At 38.5% G+C, this 21,432-nt stretch overlaps 1 protein-coding gene across 2 annotated transcripts in view; it reads left to right on the top strand.

Annotated features, from left to right (window-relative positions):
- Nucleotides 1–1,384: 1,384 nt before the first annotated feature.
- Nucleotides 1,385–21,432, top strand: part of ANKRD10 (ankyrin repeat domain 10) — a 36,291-nt gene continuing 16,243 nt past the window's right edge. Inside the window, exons 1-3 of one of the 2 annotated variants that reach the window (XM_030469544.1) lie at nucleotides 1,385–1,836; nucleotides 8,023–8,175; nucleotides 16,352–16,443. In XM_030469544.1, coding sequence (XP_030325404.1) covers nucleotides 1,636–1,836; nucleotides 8,023–8,175; nucleotides 16,352–16,443 — 446 coding nt within the window. In that variant the 5' untranslated portion in view covers nucleotides 1,385–1,635. The remainder of the gene's footprint in view (nucleotides 1,837–8,022; nucleotides 8,176–16,351; nucleotides 16,444–21,432) is intronic. The other variant, XM_030469543.1, reaches the window with a different exon arrangement.

Consider the following 21,432-nt stretch of genomic DNA (forward strand, 5'->3'; position numbering starts at 1 on the left):
AAATGCCCAGTTGAATCAGAAAAGTAATTGAATAATAAATTGAAATATTTTTTCCAGATACTAGTTTCTACCATCACAATACAAAATACAGGTTTCTGATGTACAAAATCTAGTTCTAAAAATACTTACATTTTCTTTCTTCCTGATAAATTAGAACTTATATACTAAATAAAGGAATTTTCCAATACCTTAATAATAAATTTAACTTATATTAAAAAAAAGCCTGTGAATTGCATAGGTCTCTTCATACTTTTAACAGGATATTTGTACCTTCTTTGCCCCTGAACGCAACTGCTGGCTCGCATCACTCAATAGATTATACTGAAAGAGGAATATCCCTCAGCTTAAGGGGACAGATAAATGTACTCAGACGTATGCAAACATTACCAATTGAATTTTACTGCTGTCAGAAAAATAGCTGAGAAATACTTTCAACAGAAAATAATAAGGGATAACCAACAAAAGTTAACTTAAGTTTCGGTGGAGTCATTAAACCTGACAGGATTCTAGCTGCAATTAAAAATTTGGCACCATCTTCTTAATCACTCACTAACCAGGTTATCCTTTGATTTGCAATCCATTCTGCAGCAGAAACCCAAAGCGATATCCAAGTACTGAGGGTTAATGGCTTTAGCTGGAAAGCACTTACATGGAGTATGGAAACAACGCGACTGAATATTCAGATACGCGGTCAGGGCCTCAAGCAAGGAAACGTATCACACACTCAAAGTCTCTTTGAGTTGGGGGGGGGGGGGTCTGCTCAGGTGAACAAGACTGCTTGGTATCTGCAGGAGGGCTTGAGATGGGGTGTGCTTTGTTTCCATCAGATCTGCTTCCCCCTGTGTGTTTTTTACACAGATAAACATCTTCTCTCAACTCCTGTCGCAAACCGCAGAGGTACTCTAGGAACCCTACCCGGTGCCCGTTCGGATCAGCAGCGGATCCTCGGCGGAGGCCGATTCCGCTACCCACAGCACAGGCTCAGAAACGCCGCCGGCAGATTCCACCTGCGCGGGGGAGACAGCAGCGAAACCACGAACCTTTCCTCTCGCCCCGCGTCGCCGAGGGGCTTTCCCCGGCGTGCCTAGACCCGACGGCCCTCTCTACCGAAACGCCGGGCCCCAGAAAGCCGCTCCCGCCCTACCCTGGAGGCTGCTGTCAAAAGAAAAAAGGCTCCTCAGGGCGCCGGCGGCGGCACCGGCCCTCCCGCCTCGGGCATAGGAAAAAACGGGCGGCCCGGGGCTAGCGGACATGCACCTCCCCCTCCTTGCTCCACCAGCGCTCCCGCTCCCCCTCCCCCTCACTCCCGAGGGGCTCCCGGACCCGGGCCCCGCCCGTGAGGGGCGGAGCGGCGTGTGCGGCCCCGCCTCGCTTCCTTTGTGCTCGGGCAGCTCGCAGCCGCCGCAGTCGCCGTCGCTTCCCGCCGGGGCAGCGCGTCCCTGCCGCACGGCCGCTCGCTTCTTCTCTTCCTTCTCCCCCCTCCCTTCCCCTCCCGCCCCTCACCCCATTCCCCCTCCTCCCTCCTCCGCCCCACCTTACCCCTCCTTCCTATTCCCCCCTCCCCTCGCCCCTGCCGCCGCCGCCAGCACCACCACCCCTCTCGCCGCTTTCGCCCTGCCCGCCCTCCCTTCCGCCATGTCGCTGGGAGCCGTCCCCGAGGCGGGTTTCTCCAGCGAGGAGCTGCTGACCCTGCGTTTCCCCCTGCACCGCGCCTGCCGCGATGGGGACCTGCCCGCTTTGTGTTCGCTGCTCCAGAGCTCGCCCCGCTCCGACTTGGCGGCCGAGGATTCCTTCTACGGCTGGACGCCCATCCATTGGGCCGCGCACTTCGGCAAGGTGGGGCCCGGCCCGGTTCGGTTCGGCCGGTGGAGGGGAGCGGGCCGGGGAGGGTGGTGGTTGAGGTGGGGGTGGGGGGGGATATATGTGTGTGTGTGAGGAGGGGAAGGAGGACGGGAGTCCCTCTGGCGCGCAACGCGGCGCCATCTTTGCCCCTTACGCGCGCTCTGCCGGGAGGCAACCGCCGCCCCGCGCCGCCCATTCGCCCCCGTCCTCCCGTCTGCCGCCGCTCCTGCCCCCGCCAGCGATCGGGGCGGGAGGGGGAGAAGCGCGGCGCTTGGCTTCTCTCCGGTCCCCCTGCGGTCAGCCAGGCGGGGGTGGGGCAGATGGCGGTGGCACCTGCCGTCCCCGAATTATCCATCCCCCCTCTACCCGCGCCCTTTTTTTTTTTTTTTAAATCGCTCGCTTGGCAGGGGCGGCCGAGGTTTCAAAAGGCGCCCGGGTCACCGGCGCAGGGCGGCGGGAGACAGCGGGGGAGGAGGAGGATGAGGATGAGAGATAGGGGTTTCCTCCCACGCTGATCCTCTCCGAGCTGGCTTGCCGGGGCATGAGGGGCCGCTGTGTTGGCCGCCTCCTCCCGGGTAAGCCACCATCTCGTCGCGCTTTGTCTGCAGAGACGGTCTGTGGCCCTTATCGGCTTCCAGCTCCACACCTGGAGACTGTTTTGTTGTGGTGCCTGTGTTATGACTACTGGCTCTTGTTAAGAGTTTGGGAAGAAGATGTTTGTGCTTGTAAAGCACTCCGTTGCCTTAAGTGCGGAAAATAAATGGCCGTTTTTACGCAGGCAGACGCTAGTATGGAATCAGCTGCGTTGGCATCGTTGCAATGCAGGAGAGATCAAAACATAAGTACCTACAATGGGGTTTGAAGCTGTGACCGGGGAGGTTCAAACGTTAGGAAGCCATTTCTTTACCGAGAGGGTAAAGAAGATTGCAGCAGGCTTTCTGGAGCGGTGGTCGATGCCCCAAGCCTGTTGGTGTTTGAGGCATTTGGACGATGACCTTAACCTGCTTTAACTTTTGGTCAGCCATGAAGTGGTCAGGCAGTTGGACTCGATGATCACTGTAGAGCCCTTTCAGCTGAAATTAAGGCTGCTCCTGAAACCTCTGCCTTCGGTTCTTTCTGAACCTTCAGAGTGAAAAAATACAGCAGCCTTTCTAAGCTAACAGGCAGTGTTCAAATCCATGCTATAAAAGAATCCTAGTACCATTTTCGAAATAAATGTGTTTATGATCATCTTTGGATTGAAAAATTAAAAAATGCGAATTGACAGATACTTAGAAAACGGGCAATGGAAAAAATAACCCGGATGTTTCTAAAGTGCCTTTCTTCTCTCACTTAGCTTTAACCTTAAGTCTGTAGATATCACAAGTGATATCACAATTTCTTCATTTTTATGAAGAAATTTAATTTCTTCTCCTGTTTCTAATGCACTTAGTCGTCCAGCCTGTGCAGAATTCCATCCTAGACAGTTGGGGCTTTTTTTTTTTTCCCCTCTCATTTATTTGTCTGGTTTTAGATTTTTAAGGGATTTTGGTTTTGTTCTTCCACCCATTTCCAATATACTTCAGTTTGTTTATTGTTTGTGTTCGGAAGGAGGAGGAAAATGGATGTATTTAAGCAGTTGTCATGGGTTATTAAAAGTACATTAAGAGATGGTTTCTATATGTTAAGTGATCTTCAGTGCTTGTTGAAGAAACATTTTAGAAACATAGTTAAGTAGTTCTTCAGTCTGAAAAGAACCTAAAACAACCCAAAGCTAACAAAACAAACAGAAGACAAACAAATCCTAAAGCAGCCTTTTATCTGTTTAGAAAGAAACTGCTAGTCTTCTGCACTCTGAAAAAAAAATGCCGTAAATTTTATTATGAAGTATGCTCATAGTATATGTGGAGATATGAATTTGGCATTACAGTCAGGTTTCCTTTTTCCATCTTGTAAGAAGCACTCTTTGGTATGTTGCTTGTGGCAGTCATGCTTTTATCTGGGAAGTGTGTGTGAAGGTTTGTTTTTGTTTTGCTTTAAGTGTCTTCAGCTTTCCACTAGCCATCCTAGGTTATATGAGGTTTTGTGTCTGTTCAAGAGATTGTTGCAGAAACATTTAAATAAGAGAACAAGTCCTGTGTTTGCCTTGTTCATTCTAGAGTATGAGCAAAGTTTGGGTGGTTTTTTTGTTGTTGCATCTAAAGGGAGGAAATCTGGCTAGTGAAATGAGACTGGCAAAGATGGTTTAGGCTGTAAATAGGTTTTGTAAAACTTGGCATAAACATACTTTCCTAAAAGCCTTGTGATGAAGTCTAGGCAATTTCAATTTACAGAAGTTACCTGTGTGATATTTAGTCTTGTTTAGGTAGTATTCCTTTGTCTGAGCCATAGAGCATGCAACAGACTTGAAAAAGTTACATTAATGTGATTGAATCCCAAATTAGACTGACTTTGTGTGGCGTAATTGTACTTTTACCTTTCACCAATTAATAGATGGTTGCCAGCAATGAAACAATAACTGCTTTTAGTGGACACTGACATGCAGGTTTTAGGGTTTTATTTATGAGCATGTTTTTTGGTTTGGTTTGGTTTTTTGTGTGTGTTTCAGTTCTGTTTTTTTTTTAAATTCAGTTTCATCAAAATTTCAAATGGAGTTTTGATGTTTCTCAAAGTATCAGAGTTGTAAAACATTAATTTTTGAAATTTTTGTTATTAATTAATGAATAAGACTGATTTCCCTTCTTTGTTCTTCTAGATTTTGTTGGATTTACTCTTGCTTATTGTTCTTTCCCTTTAAGAAATAAACAGTGACAAAACTTCATGGCTGTCCTTCCCATACAGGGCTGTTTAGCAGCATGATCCATCAGACACACATCTAATTGCAGCTCTGTGGGAGGCTGAAATGACAAAACCGATTGAGTTCCTTTCTGAAGAAGTCATTGTGGAACAATTTGTTGTAAGCAGTGAAATCTAAAACTGTTCATGCGTGTACATGTGTGCTAAAGCACACACAGCATCAGTCTAGGGCTGGTGAATTTCAGCAGTACAGAGATGGTTCTGTGCCTTGTTGCAGAGTTTGAGCATAGAAGAAAGCCCTCATATCAAAGTGTCGTACAAAATCATTTTAGAATAAAGCTGTGTAGGACTGCATTCTTTCATACACCTAAAGATGTGCTGCAGTAAGGAAGGAGCAATAGTCAAGTTCTGTTAGAAACAAGAATGTGAAAGTAGAAAGCTTTTTGGGGGCTGATGCTGATCTAATACTAGAACCAATAAAAATGGAGTATCTGAAGACTAAAATTGAAAACACAGTATTTTTTAGTAGCTTGCTCTGAAGCATCCTTGTACAGCTTGCAAGTAATAAATAAAATACTTGCAAAGTCAATTGAAGATGAGCATTTCTAGTTGTAATATTTGGATTTTCTGTGGAAGAATGAACCTGTTTTTAGGGATAGTAGCATATCCAGATTTATTTGTGCTGAATATCTTTGCAGTTTGTGTTTGCAGGCTATTTCCATAGTGAAGTGCTCATACCCTGAGGTGTAAATTAATTCCCATTAGAGTTGCTGCATTTACTTAGATTTAATTATGTAGTGCCCTAAATTACCCTGGCATTCTTCAGATTCCTGAAAAGAGGGGTCATAATGTAAAATTGTTAACAATCTGAAAAGCTACCAAAGACGTAGAACATTAAAGGGCTTGCATAAAAGATGAAGTTACTGTTAATTCACTTTCTTCTACTAACCTTAATTTTTCTTTTTATCCACTTCCATGTGTATTTTTATTTTCTCTGGCCACATCTATGTGCTCTGTACTTTTTCCTACATTTATTTTTGCCATTTATTTTTGACATTTACATCATAGGGAACAAAATAGTAGTAATTATATTCTGTTTCTTTTGGAACAGAAGTGCAAATAAAAAAGCTTTTCTCTTCCTTGGTGTTTTGCCACTGTTGTGACCCACGTGGGAGGCCTGTCTTTTTTATCAAATCAGTTTAACCTCGGCTTTAGGTATAACAGTACAGTGGAAAACATACACTTAGATTATTTAATGAAAATGGTTTTGTGTCCTGATCTGAAGCCTAAATAATCAAGTAATGTATTGTTTTTTCATCACATTGACTTATCCTATCCATGAAAGTAATTTACCTCATTCTTCCCTAGTGCTGGAAGAAGTAGGTCTGACAGCTGTGATGCAGAAAACTCATGCTTCAGTACTAAATAGGGATGAAACGTCAACTTAAAGCCCTGTGACAGATAAGGGGGGGGGGGGGAAACACTAGAGAAAAGAATATGTAAACATAAAGTTGCATAGATAACCATGACTGTGAGTCATCTTATAAAGCAGATTTAAACAGTGCAAGATGACGTGTGAAATGGCTCAAGTGTTTTTCCCCTTTCAGTTGGTGGGTTATAATGCCTGTATAATTACAGAAATTTTGAGACAGAAGTTTCTGTGCAGGAAATAAACTACTTTCCTGAAGTTGTAATGCTTGTCTGAAGTGTTTTCAAATTCTGTTAAAAGCCTATTGTTTTAAAAACTGGCTGAACTTAATTTTTGTTTGCAGTTAGAGCAGAGGAACTTTCTGGTGTAGCTGGAGCATTTTTCCATCATATTGCTTATTAATAATTACAGCTGTTAAGGGTTAGCGGCAATATTAGGGGTACTAGCATGTAAACAGCAACAAAAATCTGTACTGGCAAATATAAAATGTATTCAGGTACTGGAGAATTAAAATTGTGATTTTTTTCTATATCATATTGTAATGCAATTTCTTTAAATTAAAACTACTTGTTTGCTTTTGGAAAGGTACTTTTTCGTTAGTAATGTTGAAGCTTGTGGCAATATATTTCATAAATACAGCAATATTTCAGTTACCCTCAGCCTGATGCCTTTACTTCCCTTAATTAGTGCCAGTGCTTTTTAATTGCACTTTTATAAGCAAATTACTCGATAGCTGTAGTATGGCTAATAAACATTTCCTTTAACTGTGTGAGACTGACCAGTAGGGTTTCTGTGGCTTTCTTTTTGTTTGGTGTGAGGTTTTTTTGTGTTTGTGTGTGTGATGTTCTGTTTTGGTTTTTGTTTATTCTTTCTCTACATACCTGAACCAATGCTCTGTGTCAGTGTGGTGTTTTTTTGTTTTGACGTTGTTCATGTGTGTGCAGTGGTGTTTGTTTTCTAACCACAGTAAATGGAAGCATAGACTAAACTGTTTATTTTAGCATAGTATATTCCTTTTCCTGTCAACACAAAGACAATGTTACTGTGTGACAGGAAAGGAGCTTTTTTTTTTTTTTTTTACTGTTTTTGAAAGTTGAGGTCATTGTGGCTGAGGTTTGCTCAGCTTCTACAAATGTGATATTATGAACATTTAAAAATAGTAGCTGGCTGACACTTCAAATTAGCATGACGGGAAAATAAAAGAATATGGTATGACAGAATACTGCAATTTTTTAAAAACAGCAAGCTTTTCTTAATCATAGGAAAACAGTGACAATAATTTATTCCTTTTATAGATTCAGCATAGTGTTAACAGTGTTAGTTTTCATTAGTAATCAGCTTCTGTTTCTCTAGGAAAACATTAAAGAAGCTTACTTGTGTTTTTGTGAGTTACCTTGTTTTAAACTGAGAAAAGGTCTTTGTATCTCCTAACAAAATTCTTGTTTTTGGTAAATGTTACCTAATAATGCCTGTTTAGTATCGTGTTTGCAGCTTTGCTGGAACAGCAGCTCTCTTCTAGATATGATATAGCTATCATATATATATATATATATATATATCTCACATAAGTATGATATAGCTATTATACTTCTAGAGCAAATGTTTGGAGTACTGATTGATCTGTTATTTATGCATGAGCATACATGGTGTGCCTTTGTAACAGTACTCAAAAAGCTCTTTCATTTCATTCTGAAGTATTTATGCTTTCTTCTCCGTTCTGAAAACAAATGTCAGAATTCAGTTTGGGAGGGGGGGTGTGAATTCAGTCTGGGGGGAGTACGTTTCAGGTACAGCCAAAGGAGGGAGGAGTGGGCAAGTCCTCGGGCAAGTCCTCATGTTCATATTCTCTTTTGGTTTGCACCCATGGAGTGTCAGTAGTAAATTTAGCTTCCCTTGGTTTTGTGTATTTAGCACAGACTATTTGTCTTAGCACATCTGTATAACATTTTCGGTTTTATTCCCTCGTGTCTTTAAAGCTGGAGTGCCTAATGCAGTTAGTAAGAGCTGGAGCTTCTGTAAATGCCAGTACAACACGTTTTGCTCAAACACCAGCCCATATTGCTGCTTTTGGAGGACATCCACAGTGCCTGAATTGGTTGATTCAAGTGGGGGCCAACATAAACAAACAGGTATGGATTCACACATATTTCATGTCTGCATATGGTCTCTTTTTACTAGATGTATGATCCTTGCAATCACTTATTTTTAACATTAGCTGAAGTATAATGATTTAATTATCAGTTGTAGATCTTTTTCATTATAGTAGAGAGAGGACTAATAAATACCCTTTAAACTGCTAAAGGTCTGGAGAACATTTGTTTTAGAAACTGACATCTTGCTACTTACTGAACAAAGTGGTAGGCTGTTCTGGTGTTGGCAGCATTAGCGAGTGCTCTGATGCTGTAATGCCTCTTTGGGGGAAAGAAAAAAAGATTAGTGAGGGAGGTATTACTGAGTAAAAATGCTAAGGATTGAAAAAATCATCGTTACCTGCAGAACCATGAGACATTTGTGGTACTTTATTAATTTGCCATACATCTAACTAATGAGACCTGCCATCGTTTATTTTAAGGTGTATCTGTTTCCATACTGTTTTCCTTTTTAGATTACTAGATTTTCTAGTACCTTCCTGCAAAGGATCAGGAACATGTATTCTACTAACAAAGAATGAATCAGTTGGGGTTTTTTTAATACTTATTTAAAAATAATTTTCCATTATTTTACTGTGGGTATGGGTAATGGTTTATTTAGTAGCAGAGAGTGCATTAATATAGCAAAGTTCCTGTAAAGGATTGCTCTACTCTGGTACAGTAACAGAATTGAGTGCTTATAGCTATCATACTTTTAGAGCAGATGTTTGCAGTACTGATTGATCTGTTATGTATGCATGAGCATACATGTGTGCCTTTATAACAGTACTCAAAATTATTATTTGTAATACTATATGTGAGCAATCAGTACTGCAGCATCTGCACCTCCTAAAAGCTGTAATACAGCACAGCATTTGTAAAATGTCTGGTCTGTTAAATATTGTATCATACTTCAAAAGGGATATTTAATGGCCAGGCTGAGTTTTATATGCAGTAGAGTTTTAACCTAAGTCTGCTGAAGGTATTGAACATTTGCATTTCTAGAGTTTTGGTTCTTTTTTTTAAGCTATGCAAAAACAAGAAATGGGGAAGTTTGTGTTGAGTTTTCAGAAAAGAAGGCTGATGCATTGAGAACAGCTGTGAGACACCAGGAGAATTGTAGAAACAATGAAGGTGACTGGATGCAGAGGCTGTAGATCACATCTTCTCCTTGATACCTGACAAAAGTAACTTATTGCATAAGTTATTGCTGCATAGTGGTAGAATCTTCAGAAGAGAAAATACAAGAAGTATAAATGCATCTGGACACCAGGTAAGAGTAAAGAAACTGTGATTAGAAAGGAAACATGGCATGCACAGAATAAAGATGTACAAATATCTGCTAAATGAGAAGAGAAGAATGAATGAAAATGAATGAATGAGAAGAATGAAAGTTTCCAACTATGAGGATAAAGAGAAGAACTGACCAGTGAGGTTGAAATGGAGTTGAAGAACAAGCTTGCTGTCTCGGAACGTGATAGGGGGAAAAAAGTCACATCTAGTGAGATAAGATAGAGCAAAGAAGAAAGTAGCAGCTAGCCCCCCAAAAGAAAGAAGAGTGCAGAGTTATCTCCATGGGCAGAGGTCAACATGCAGAATGATTGCAAAGGAAAGGAGAAGGCAGTTTAATACACAGTTAAAAGTAGGCAGGAGACTCATTCCATCTTAAATGAGTCACCAAGTCTAGCCAGTGACTCAGGAGTCATAAATATGGCCTGTCACTAGGGCAAATCTGAATGACAAAGTTGTGGCAGAAGAGTACTGTGGTTCTCAAGTTTTGAAGGTAGTGGCGATAGTATCCTAAGTATCCTATAGACTTCTAAGGACAGATACAGGTATTGAGAGGACACTATCTATGGTACTGAGAGTTAACATGATGGAAGCCTTGTAAATTTGTAATGGTAGACTCAAACTACCCTTGAGTGAAAAAACTCATTGTTGCCCCACAAAATACTAACTGACATGCCAGAAGAGGTATATTAGATTTGGTTCAAAGATAAGATAGATCTGGTTAATTAAAATGGTAGTAGAAAGAAAAAAGGCTTAAGGTCCTTGTTAGGAACGAAGTTAGTTTTCTAACTTTGTGAGGAACTGTTTCTAACTTTGTTAAACACACTGGTTTCATATGTGCAAATACTGAAGGCTAAACAATGTACCTTGATACCTATAGCAGAAAACTCAGCTCACTGACATTAGGAATATTTCATACATGGCTGTGTAAAGCACACTGCATGTTTTACACTCTCTAGTTCCTTCCAGCTGTTCATTGAATTGCAGTCAAATTTTACTATTCTTGTTTTGAGTTTAACTGCTTAATAAATGATCTTGGTTCCTTAGTTAATTTCCAAGCATTTTCAGGTGATCATCCAGTGCTTCCACACACACTGCTGGGCTTTTGGAACACTATTTCCTGATGTGTATTTTGTTTATTCCTTCCAGCTCGCTGACTGATGCTATGCTTCAGACATAGTCACTGCCTAATGCTTGTGTGAGGACAAGTGTTCCACGGACACTGGATAGAAAGCATATGCTGAAAAAGATCTGGGAATATTTGGTACTTAATCTAGTAAAACTTCCCTTGCAAACTGGTCATTGGCTACAAATTAACCCATCAACTCTGGAAAAAGAAAAAGGTAGCTTCTGAAAAGGAATCCACTCAAGTCTCTCTTGACAAACTTCTCGTACTTGGTAGAATTTGCGTGTGTGTTTCATGACATCTGCCCTGAGGTATTGTAGCCCATGCTGCCTGTCCTGAAATTTAGGAAAACTTGAAAATGCATATCTCAGTGCTGGTCACAGTTTCCCAGGATATTTCTCAGGCAGCAGCAAGTTAAGACAGATGATGAAAACTGCTTGTCCCAACTGTACCTTGCTCTTCCCAAATAAGTTCTGTGAGTGTATCCTGTGATGCCCAGCCCTCTTACTTAACTATGTGCTGGCTAGAACCTCTCAGTAATCAATGGGCAGTTTCCTCCCCAGCCCCAGGATCAGCATAAGAATTGACAGGAGAAAGATTAAGTGCCAAGCAGTGATCCATCTGTCTGTTACTACCTAGCAGTAGAGAAAGTAGTACTTTTTTCTTTAATTGGTGGTCAGTGCCTGCTAATAGTTCTCAAACATGAAAATGTGACTCAAGACCTGCATTTGGCTGCTTGCCTGCTCTAGTTCACTGTAACAGTGCAAAGCAATAGTGCTACTTTCACTGAGTTTTTTTGTTTTAGCCTTGTCACAATGCAGATTGATTGTCTGCTGTTGTACATGTTAATATTAGATAATCATAAGTATTTTCTGATGAAAGAGCCGGATACTTCATTTAAATATATCTTCCTTCTAATGTCAGCCTCTTAAACATTTCTATTATAAGTTGCCTGTGACAAAAAAAAAAAAAGCAGTTTTGTGTAAGCCTGTCTTAAACATAAAAGATGAGAAATACTCCTTATGATTCTTACTAAACTTTGATCCTGCCAGTTACCACCATGGGGCCATGATGACAGATTTAGAAGGGTTAGAATACCACTGCTAACAAGAGCTGTAAACACACTAATCTTTGGGAAGGAAGAAAATACTCATTCCTTTGGTATGTTACAATTTCATCAGTTCTCATCTGTATGCAAAATTCAGGAGGAGAAGCCATCAGGAATTTAAAGTGTTTTTAGTAAATATTTTAGGGAATAAAAGTCCTTGGTATTCTCCAACTTCTGCTTCCTAGCTTCTGAAAGGATAGGGTGCTGGGTCTAATGGATTTGAACAGCTTTTGCCAATGTGATAGGCTGATAGAGCTTGATACTTTGTCAGTTAAGTTATGGAATTGAATTAGTTTATGTCTCTTGTTAGGATAAGTAGTGCTTTTGTATCTTGGTTAGATACCTGTACTACAAGTATTTTAACAAGTGCTTGCAGTGTTGTGGTTTAACTCTTGTGGGCACCTAAGTACCACAGAATTGCTTGCTCACTTCTCCTGCAGTGGGTTGAAGGAAAGAATTGGAAGGGAAAAGTGAGACAACTCACAGGTTGAGATAAAGACAGTTTAATGAGTAAAAAAGGAAGAAAACCCAAACCCAATAAAATCAGGTAATGATAAATTATTTTAATCTTTTTTTCCTTTTAAACCCATACCACGACCAAAAAAACCACCTTGCAGTTCCCCACCGCCCCCTGGCAAAGTACACCCCCCACTTTTTTTCCCCAAGCATAATGTATAGGGTATTCCCTATATATATTACACAGGGAATATATATTCCATATATATTCTGTATATATATACATATGTGTGTATATATATATATATATATATTCCCATATATATTATGTACAAGGTATAGGGTATTCCTCTAGTCAGTTTGGGTCAGTAGTTGAGCTGTGACACTTCTAGCTTCTTATGCATGCCCTGCCTATTCATAGCTAATTGCTAAAACACAGCACCATACCAGGTACTATGCTGAAAATCAACTCCATCCCAGCCGAAACTAGTTTACATAGTCGAAAGCCTTCAGTATAAATGTGTATGTAGGCTTTCATTTTAAAAAGAAGTATTTAAAAGTAACTTTTTTTTTTTTTTTTAATGAAGGGGATTGATTAGGATACTAGAGAGTGAAATCAACTGAATTCAGGGACTTAGAGCAAATTTCCCGTTTTGTTCTCAAATTCCAAGTTCAACCAGAGGATCCTCAAGACAACAGAAATCTGTATTCCAAGAAGACAGACTAGAAAATAGAGTAAAAAATGGCTTTAGACTGAAATTTAAAAGTAACCACATCTAAAAAGGGCCTGGAAATAAGCAGAATTTGAGGGAAAAAAAATCTAATCAGTAGAGGAAGTGTCATTTGAGGTTAAGCAGTGTAATGAGAGAATGCAAACTGATTTAATCAAACAAGATAGATATACTGAGAAAATTTAAAAAAAGCAAAAGACTCTTTGGCCACATAAATAGAATAACAAATGAAGCTAGATACTTAGACAGTAAAATGAAATAGAAGTCAAAGGTAACCTAGTCATGACCCCAAACTAGGAGAGTGTTGCCCTTGTCCTTCTAACTGATAGGCATGTTCCTCCAAGGGAAAGGAGGAAGGTGTTTGACAGTGGCAATGAATTGCAAAAAATAAATATACCTATGATACCTCATGACTCTTTGTCTTCTCCTGAGGAGCACTAACTGTAAAACACAGTTTCTGCAGAAGCAAAACAATGGTGTTTTCTTGAATGCTAAATCAATAAAACATAATTGGTCTTTCTGCTCATTTATTTACAATGTGACTTCTGGATTATGAGAGAAGTTTGGGCTATTGGTGCAATGTTAATGTAAGAAGGGTAAATGGGACTCTGAAAAGTTCTTGATGTTTCCCTTTATGGATTATTGCAGAAAGGATATCAAACTGAAGCACAGATGGGGACTGTGGACAATTAAAAGAATCATGGGGTATTATTTGGGATAATTAGGAATTTGTAGAGCCTCTCAAAATAATTATTGTTTGCTCTGCACAGCCAAAAAGAGATAGGTAAGGTTTCTCCTGCATGGAAATGTACTAACAATATAGATACCTACTCTTAAAAAGCTTCTTAGGAAAACCTCTTGTTTAGGTATTGCTTTTTGTTTAGTGCCAGCCATTGCAATTGTTTAATTAAACCAGAATTGTTCTGACACTCATATAATGCTTTGTTTTCCTTTGTATGCTTAATTTTGGATGTATTGAAAAATAAGTAAACTTTAAAACCATCTTTTAGTGGGAGAATAGTTCTTTCTTTTGCTCTAGCTCATAACTGAGAAAAATATTTCTTCATAGAGCAGGGAAGCTATTTTATAAACTGTTGCAGTGCAAAATGATTTGGTCCCTTAAGAGAACTTGAGAAGACAGTAACATTAACAATTACTACAGTTTAGGTGCTGTAATTAAAATGAATGCTATAAAAATTTCATTCTGTGTATTGTGTTGTTCTCTAACTCTTTTCTCAGTTCCTTGGCTTCAGAGAAGAGACAGATGCTTTTCTGGGCCAGTGATTGTAAGAAGCCCTTTTCAAGGACATAAATTACCCTCTGAGATACCTTTTTCTCATTGTTGGTGACAGGATTGTTGGTTACTTTAAGTTTAGCTTTTTCCTGTAATACAGTGATGAGGAGACTTTTTGGAAAGCCTGTATGTTCTCTTTCTAGCATTTCCCTACAGCAGTACTTCATAATTCAGTTCTCTAGATCCTCCTGCTAGGATTATTGGAATGGTAGAAATTTTTGTAATCTTCATCATAGGCATAGCTAGTTAAGCTAATTTTCCCTAAATGGAGCTTGATACTGAATTACTATCTTTTAAGGCAGGGTTGGGACTGTGAATACTAATGCTGAATAAGAGGCAAATAACTGATTTTCTACACTTCATCTGTTTAGCAAAAAGGGTTAGGAGAGAGTGAAACAATAACGCAGTGATGAAACAAAGATGGCTTCCGTGACAGGAAAATGTATTACACTGTAAAGAAAATCTTACTGCATAAATTAGTTCCAAGTTAAATTATATTTATCATAGTTATAACAACTGTGTCCTCTGTTAAACACCTCTGTCTTCTTGTTAATTCAAGAAAACTTATAAATCGGAGAAACAATATAAACTTGATTGGAAAGCAGTCTTCTATTTATCAGCTATAGAAAGCTACTTTGAAGGAAGGGCTGTATAGCAGTTTTCTGATCACTAACGATTCCAAGGAATTCAGTGTTCTTTTCTGTCTCCCAAACTTTGTCTCAGTCTCAGCAATTTTACCTTAGTTTAGGAGAAAGTAAATTTTGGTACCATTACTGTTCCTTGCTGGGGGTGCTGAATATATGTCTTAAATACTGGTAAACTGGCCAACCCTCAGTGAAAAATACTTCACCATGAAATAAATTGGCAAGTAGAAAATTAAAGGTATATAATGCATAAGCCAAAAGTAAATTTCAAGTTAGGTTTACATGGTTTTAAAGATGTGATTTAATTTCTTGGAAGCTTGGCAGACAATGTAAAACCTTTGTTAGCTTTTATCAGTCAAGATGGTAGTATGATCATATTTTGAGTGTGTTCACATTTTAAAATAGAAGTAAAATATAACCAGTACTGTGGCATTAGGTAGGAACACTGTTGTGTATCAAGACTGGCAAGTTAGTAAAGGTGCTGTATTGTGATAGCTACTGCTGACTTTTTAATAAAAGTAATGTGGAAGCAAAAATGAGGCACATACAGTTAGAACATGTTTAGTATCAGTGGAGCAGACGAGTCTGTCAAAAATTGGAAAAGAAAGACAGGAAAGAAAGAAACACGATACTTGCTCTGCATTGGAAGTGTTGAGGACTGTGATAATTAAATCATGTAACAAACCAGTAACTGAAGGTCATATTTAATTACAGGTTCTTCTCTGTGGTTCTTGATACTAATGGTTAATTGCAAGTACTGGATTTCATCTGTAACCTGTAGATCACGATGCGTGGAATGTAGCTGCTGGTTGCCAGTTGCCTTTGTAGATTCTCACTGTGAGGAGAGTTTGCAGAGAGGAGTTACCTGGCTACTTCCAGTTTGTGCATAATACAAAAAGATTAAATGATGGGCTGTGCTAGTTAACAATAATGGAATGTAAATGGATAAAGACTGAGAAAAGAAAACCACCTAGGATGTGAGTCAGTGTGCATGTCTCAGGAGCAATCTGGGCTGTCCTGTGAACTCGGGGCACACTTATATTATGGTAGAGTTGGGCATCTATACACCTCACTTGGGGAGTATTGTGGTGCAATACAGGATGTTCAGGTGTGTTGGCAGGATCTGAAATGAATGTAGTCCCACAGACTTGGCTATGCTGCCTCTGAATTCAGGATGGCTTGCTCAATCCAGTGTACTGGGAAACAAGTGTTAGGAAATAAAGGTGTTGGTGTAACTTGCTACAGGGATTTATGTTGTGGGGTTTTTTTAACACGTCTTGCTGAATTGTCTAGTTACTGATGGGGTTTATCTTGTGTGTTAGATGCCCTTGGCATTATATCTTGCTAAATATCTAATGTACATGACAGCCTACTGCAAAGTTTAAAATTATAAAGTATCTGATGCATTTGCTAGTTAATATATGCTGTTTTTATATATCTGCTTTCCTAATTAAGGTGAATAATGTAAAAATAAGATTTTAATATTCTGAAAGATTATGCTTGACAAAATGTAGTTTGTCTTTACAGGATTATGTTGGTGAAACTCCTATTCATAAAGCAGCACGATCTGGTAGTATGGATTCCATAAGTGCCCTTGTGGCTCATGGTGCGCAAATAGAGTAAGTGAGGTATTTTTTTTGTTGTTGATTGTTGTGTGTTTAGCTAACTAACTTAGACCAGTAAACATAGATACTAATGTCAGAAAGAAAAGTCAAAAGAGCAGACATCTGATCAGAAGACAGCTAGACATGTTCAGCTGTTAATGAAGCCCAAGATGTTTTGCATGTCTAGTAATAAAGTTTATTTTATTTAAGTGATACAGTGTATTGCATTGGTATTGCTTTTATATCTGATATATTAAAATATTTATCATGCTTTGGTCAGATGAGCTCAAATTATACACTTTTTTCCTAGCATTTAATTATCTTTTTACAACAAATTTATGTTTGCACTGATGAATAAATATAGAAAACAATGCAAAAGCAACATTATGTGCAAAATAGAAGCTCACACACTTTTCACAGGTAGTTTAATACTGTTTGTTAGTATATTGTATATTTGCCCTGTTAACTTTTTTCTTTGAAGGTTTATGTACTTCCAAAACATTCAGAAAATATTACAAACTTTTGCAACTTACAGCATGGACAAAATGGATGCAGTTTTCACCTAGAAATGTTGAGTATAAGCTCTATGGCTTATAATAATGTAAATAGCAATTTGTTTTAATTAGAACTAGCTTTACTATTTTAAATGGTAACTAGTTACTGTTTTTTAACATGCAATATGAAACTTTTTAAGTCATAAGTGAAAAAAGAACCACGTAGTTAATTTCTTGTTTTACCCTTTGGTTTCCATATTACTTTTTTTGTAATGCTGCTCTGATAAATCTACCATAAAATCCAAGTCTTTCATTGGTATCATAGAGTATTCAGGAAATATAATACCTTTTAAGTTAACAGGAATTAACAAATAACTTTTTTATACAAAGAGATTGCTTCATAGAAAAATAACACTGAACTTATGCAGCTATCTTGCCGTTATTGACAAGTTCATTAAATCAATTTTAAATTTATAAATTCCCATGTTGCACTCACTTTCGGATAACTTTAGCTAAACTTGCATTTAAATTTACTGTGGAATTGAGCAAACCTTAATTATCATCATCAATTAGTATGTAATCTTGTGATTTCTACAAATTTCACAAAGCATCCAGTTAGAAGAGAAGTTCTGAAATGAATGTTAAGAATCGACTGTAAAGAAGAGGAAGTGTTACATCCATGGCACTTAAGTAGCTGGGCACCAGAGATTAGAGATATGGCTGCAACTTTTATGTATAGAACTAAAATTGTGCTTTTTAAGCATCATATTTGTAAGCTATAGGCACAACATTTCTGTAAAACTTGGAGTGTTATCTGTCTTTGACCAAAGCTGTTTGCAGCAGAAGTAGCGTGGGTTTATGGCAGTTGTAGTGAACAGGAAATAATTTGAATTTTCAGCTTTCTAACTTTGAATCCCATCTGTGTTTCAGTAGGGATAGACTTTTCACAAGTTCTAAGGTAATTAAATACATTAAATACCAGATCCTGTCCAGGAAATGGTGAAGTTGGGGATGCAAATGGAGTAGGCTGTTGGAGCAACCTGTGTTTAGCCATTTAGAGGATCTGGCCCTGGCCCTGTCAACTGAGAGAGATCATTTATTGGGGTGAAGATTTTTTTCCTTAGAATGTAGTTTTCAGGCTCAGCCTGCTAAATTAGGTCAAATCCATGTATATGCTTTTGACTGAGATTAATTTTTAGTTATCTGAATTTGAAAACTGGCCCTGTATCTCTAATGTCGATTTCCTGATTTTTGTAACATCCCAAAAATTTAGATGCTGTGAAAGTTTTGGCTCCTTTATTCTATGGCTTCAGTTAGAAGAAAAGGAGAGGGATTTTCTTCATACATTATTTAATGATAATTGATTATATAGGACCCAGGGAAGAATTTTAATTAAGGCAGAACTAAGCACTAACTAGATCTGCACACTGAAGTGCTGATCTGTACTGATGGTGAACGTAGCCTTTTTAAAATTGGGGTTAGATTTTCTACTCGTCTGTTTTCTTCATTCCTTCATACGGTTATGGTATTAAAATCCAGTTACATGAAGATGCAGAGAACACCCCTTGTTACTGCAGATAGTCAAATATATTGCTTACACCTGATGTTTATGGTATCTATATCAAGAATTGCACCATCCCTAGTTTTTTCTATAAAGTAGAACAGGGATGTTGAGATTTCATTATTACATGAACACTAGTAATCAGTGTAATATTGCAAGAAATGTATTTTTTATTAATGAGTGATTATTGAAATACTGGTGCTACTGAAGTAATTTGGACTAGTGGAATCTCTGATATCAGTGCTTCTTATTTGTACTTTTCACTCCCTCGGTTAGATTGGAAGCCACAGAATACTGACAGTAGTACAGAAAGGATAAAAATTTTAGTCTGAATAAAATTGCCTCACTTGAATTGCTATAGTTGCATTTATTTCAGGCTCGTCAGTGTTGCTTTTACAGAGAAATACAGTATTTTGCAGTCTCTAAATTTTACAAAGTTGTTGCATTGTTTTCCTAATTGATGAGAGAGAATTTCGGTCTCTATTCCTGTGTAAATTTTTAATAATATTAAAAAATAATAATTGTACCCTAGTGAAAATATTTTGATTTTTTTTGTGGTATTTACCTTCTCATTTTAGCCGAAGCATATTCTGTGCACAGTATGTCCTACAGCCATAAAAATGGTTGCTCCACTAACTATGATATTCATGGACCCTTGAAGAGGGGGAAGCAGGTGGTCACAATGTCCTCATATGAGTGAAAAGGTTTGCTGTGTAACTGACTTTTTAATGTGGATAGTACCTTTTAAAGTATCCATAGTAACTGCTGGATTTTCACTAAAAAGCATAATTATGCGATTTATGTATGGTTGTATATTATAAATAATGGTGACAAGTGTCCACAGCTCTTTATGCAGGAAAAGCCTTCTTGGTGCCATGTTTTGTTTTGCTCTTTTTACACTATTTTTTTGAAATGCTGGGCATTGATATAATTACACTGATTGCATCACAGCATATATATACATATAAAATAAAATTCAGCTATAAACATAGGACAGTGGATAAGAAGAAGGCAGCTGCAGCTACTAATTATCTTGATTTGAACTTAATTCTTCTATTTCATGTCTGTCGTGCAGTTCACAAGTACTTCCTTCAGAGTTTTCTTGGTCAAGCTGCTCAAAAATAGGAAAGAATATTATTTGACTGCTAGAAAACTTTAAGGTTTTGGAGAAAACTGGTTTGTATATCAGGGTGGAATGCTGTAAGACCTCAAAGAGATACTTTTCTTTATGGTTTCTCATACTTGGGTCTCCAGGTTTGGGGAAAATAATTGGCATGCTGGAATAAATGTACCCAGTATGTCTGTTTCTACATGGTGACAAAGTGATGTTGTGATGCTGATCTGGTTTAGGCAGGCACTTCTGCCCCTTTCTCACTAAAGCAGTAAATTCACTTCTATAATGTCAGAAATGTCCCATCTCTTGATATTTATCTCTTCAGCAAAAACTTCATTCTCACTCTTCAGCAGTGGCTTCATTTTAATTATCTGCAAATTCATTTGTCACAAACTGCATTGTGGTGTTTAAAGAAAAGCATCATTAATTTCTTTTTTCTTTTTCCCGACTTCTCTCCATCCTTCATAAAGGAGATCTGTCCATTGTGAACTTCATCAGTGCTGCTGCATTAGCCTTTTGTGAGATTCTTGTAAAACATTTCTACTTGAAGTCTGTGTCACATTTTAATTATGACTGCTCTGATGGTACCTTAGCTTTGGTTTTCTCATTTGTACTTTTGAGCCTTCTTGGCTTTCTGAAATTCAGCCACTTTCGTGAAGAGGCAAAGAACAATGTGTAGATTTCGTGATGAAAACACAGAAGCAGACCATTCCTTTGTGACAAGTTCTTAAGTTCCTTTTCAGTCTTGAGGGGAAACTTAGATGACCTTTTCTTTTTAAAGGGTCTCAGAGCTCAGAGATCTCTTATTAGTTTCTGGATTTCTTCCTGATGCTTAAAATTTTTGCAGATACTTGCAGGTTTTTCACATTTTCCTCTTTGTCTTTTCTCGCTAACTTAACTGCCAAGCTTTTAATGTTCAACTGCAGTCACATTCTGGTGTTAATGTACTTGTGAATTGCCATTACCATCTTGTCTTTTAACTTGAAAAGCAATTCTGCTACATTGATTCAGTGTAGAAGAATCAACATTATACTCTCGTGATCATTAACCTTCAGAATAGTGCTTCAGTTTTTTACTGAATATTTGTTTAGGAATAAGATGTAGGTGTTTCCTTGGTCAGAGTGGCTCTTATTTGTTAATTAGTACATTAATATTTATATAATGTGCTTGGTACTTCTCAAACTCGGCCCACTTCCTACACAATTCTTCTTGCAAACCTGACTGCCTGCTGTCCAGATAGCAATTAAACTGCTGGCTTAATTACTGTTGTTCCACTACTAGACAGTGTAGTATAGTTAGGAAAGATGTGGCTGTTCTTTTTTTAATTGTATATAGCAAGCATTTTAGGGGCCAGTGCTGTAGTCTTGCTGTGACTGTTCCATAGTGTGGAGGCAATAGGTGTTGGAATCCAGTTTTCCTTTCCTGCCTTATGTCAGTTCTTACAGAAAGGCAAATTCAAAGTGGTTTTTACATTTTGGTGGTAAAACTAACATTTCTCTCAATTGAAATAAAGCTTGCAGATCTCTTCCATATTTGTTTTCACATTTGGTTGGTGTCATTGTAGAAGACCTTAACGTGGTTTGTAGGAGATTGTTACCATGAAGTAAGGAAGTAATTTTTGATGTAGTCTCAAGGAAAGATTTAGAAATCCTGAAGCAGAATATAATTGGATGGGTAACTTTTAAATCAAGAAGTTGGAGAGACTCAGCCTTAGAGTAGACCAGGATGGAAAAACATAGGTTTCACAGCCCAGCTGTTCTGAATAATTGCAGGAAGCTGAGGGAAAGTCTTTACTCCTGAGTTCCTGTCCTGTTTGAGTGGGAATTATTCCTAAT

This window comes from Calypte anna, chromosome 1, assembly GCF_003957555.1.
Source record: "Calypte anna isolate BGI_N300 chromosome 1, bCalAnn1_v1.p, whole genome shotgun sequence".
Classification (NCBI taxonomy): Eukaryota; Metazoa; Chordata; class Aves; order Apodiformes; family Trochilidae; genus Calypte; species Calypte anna.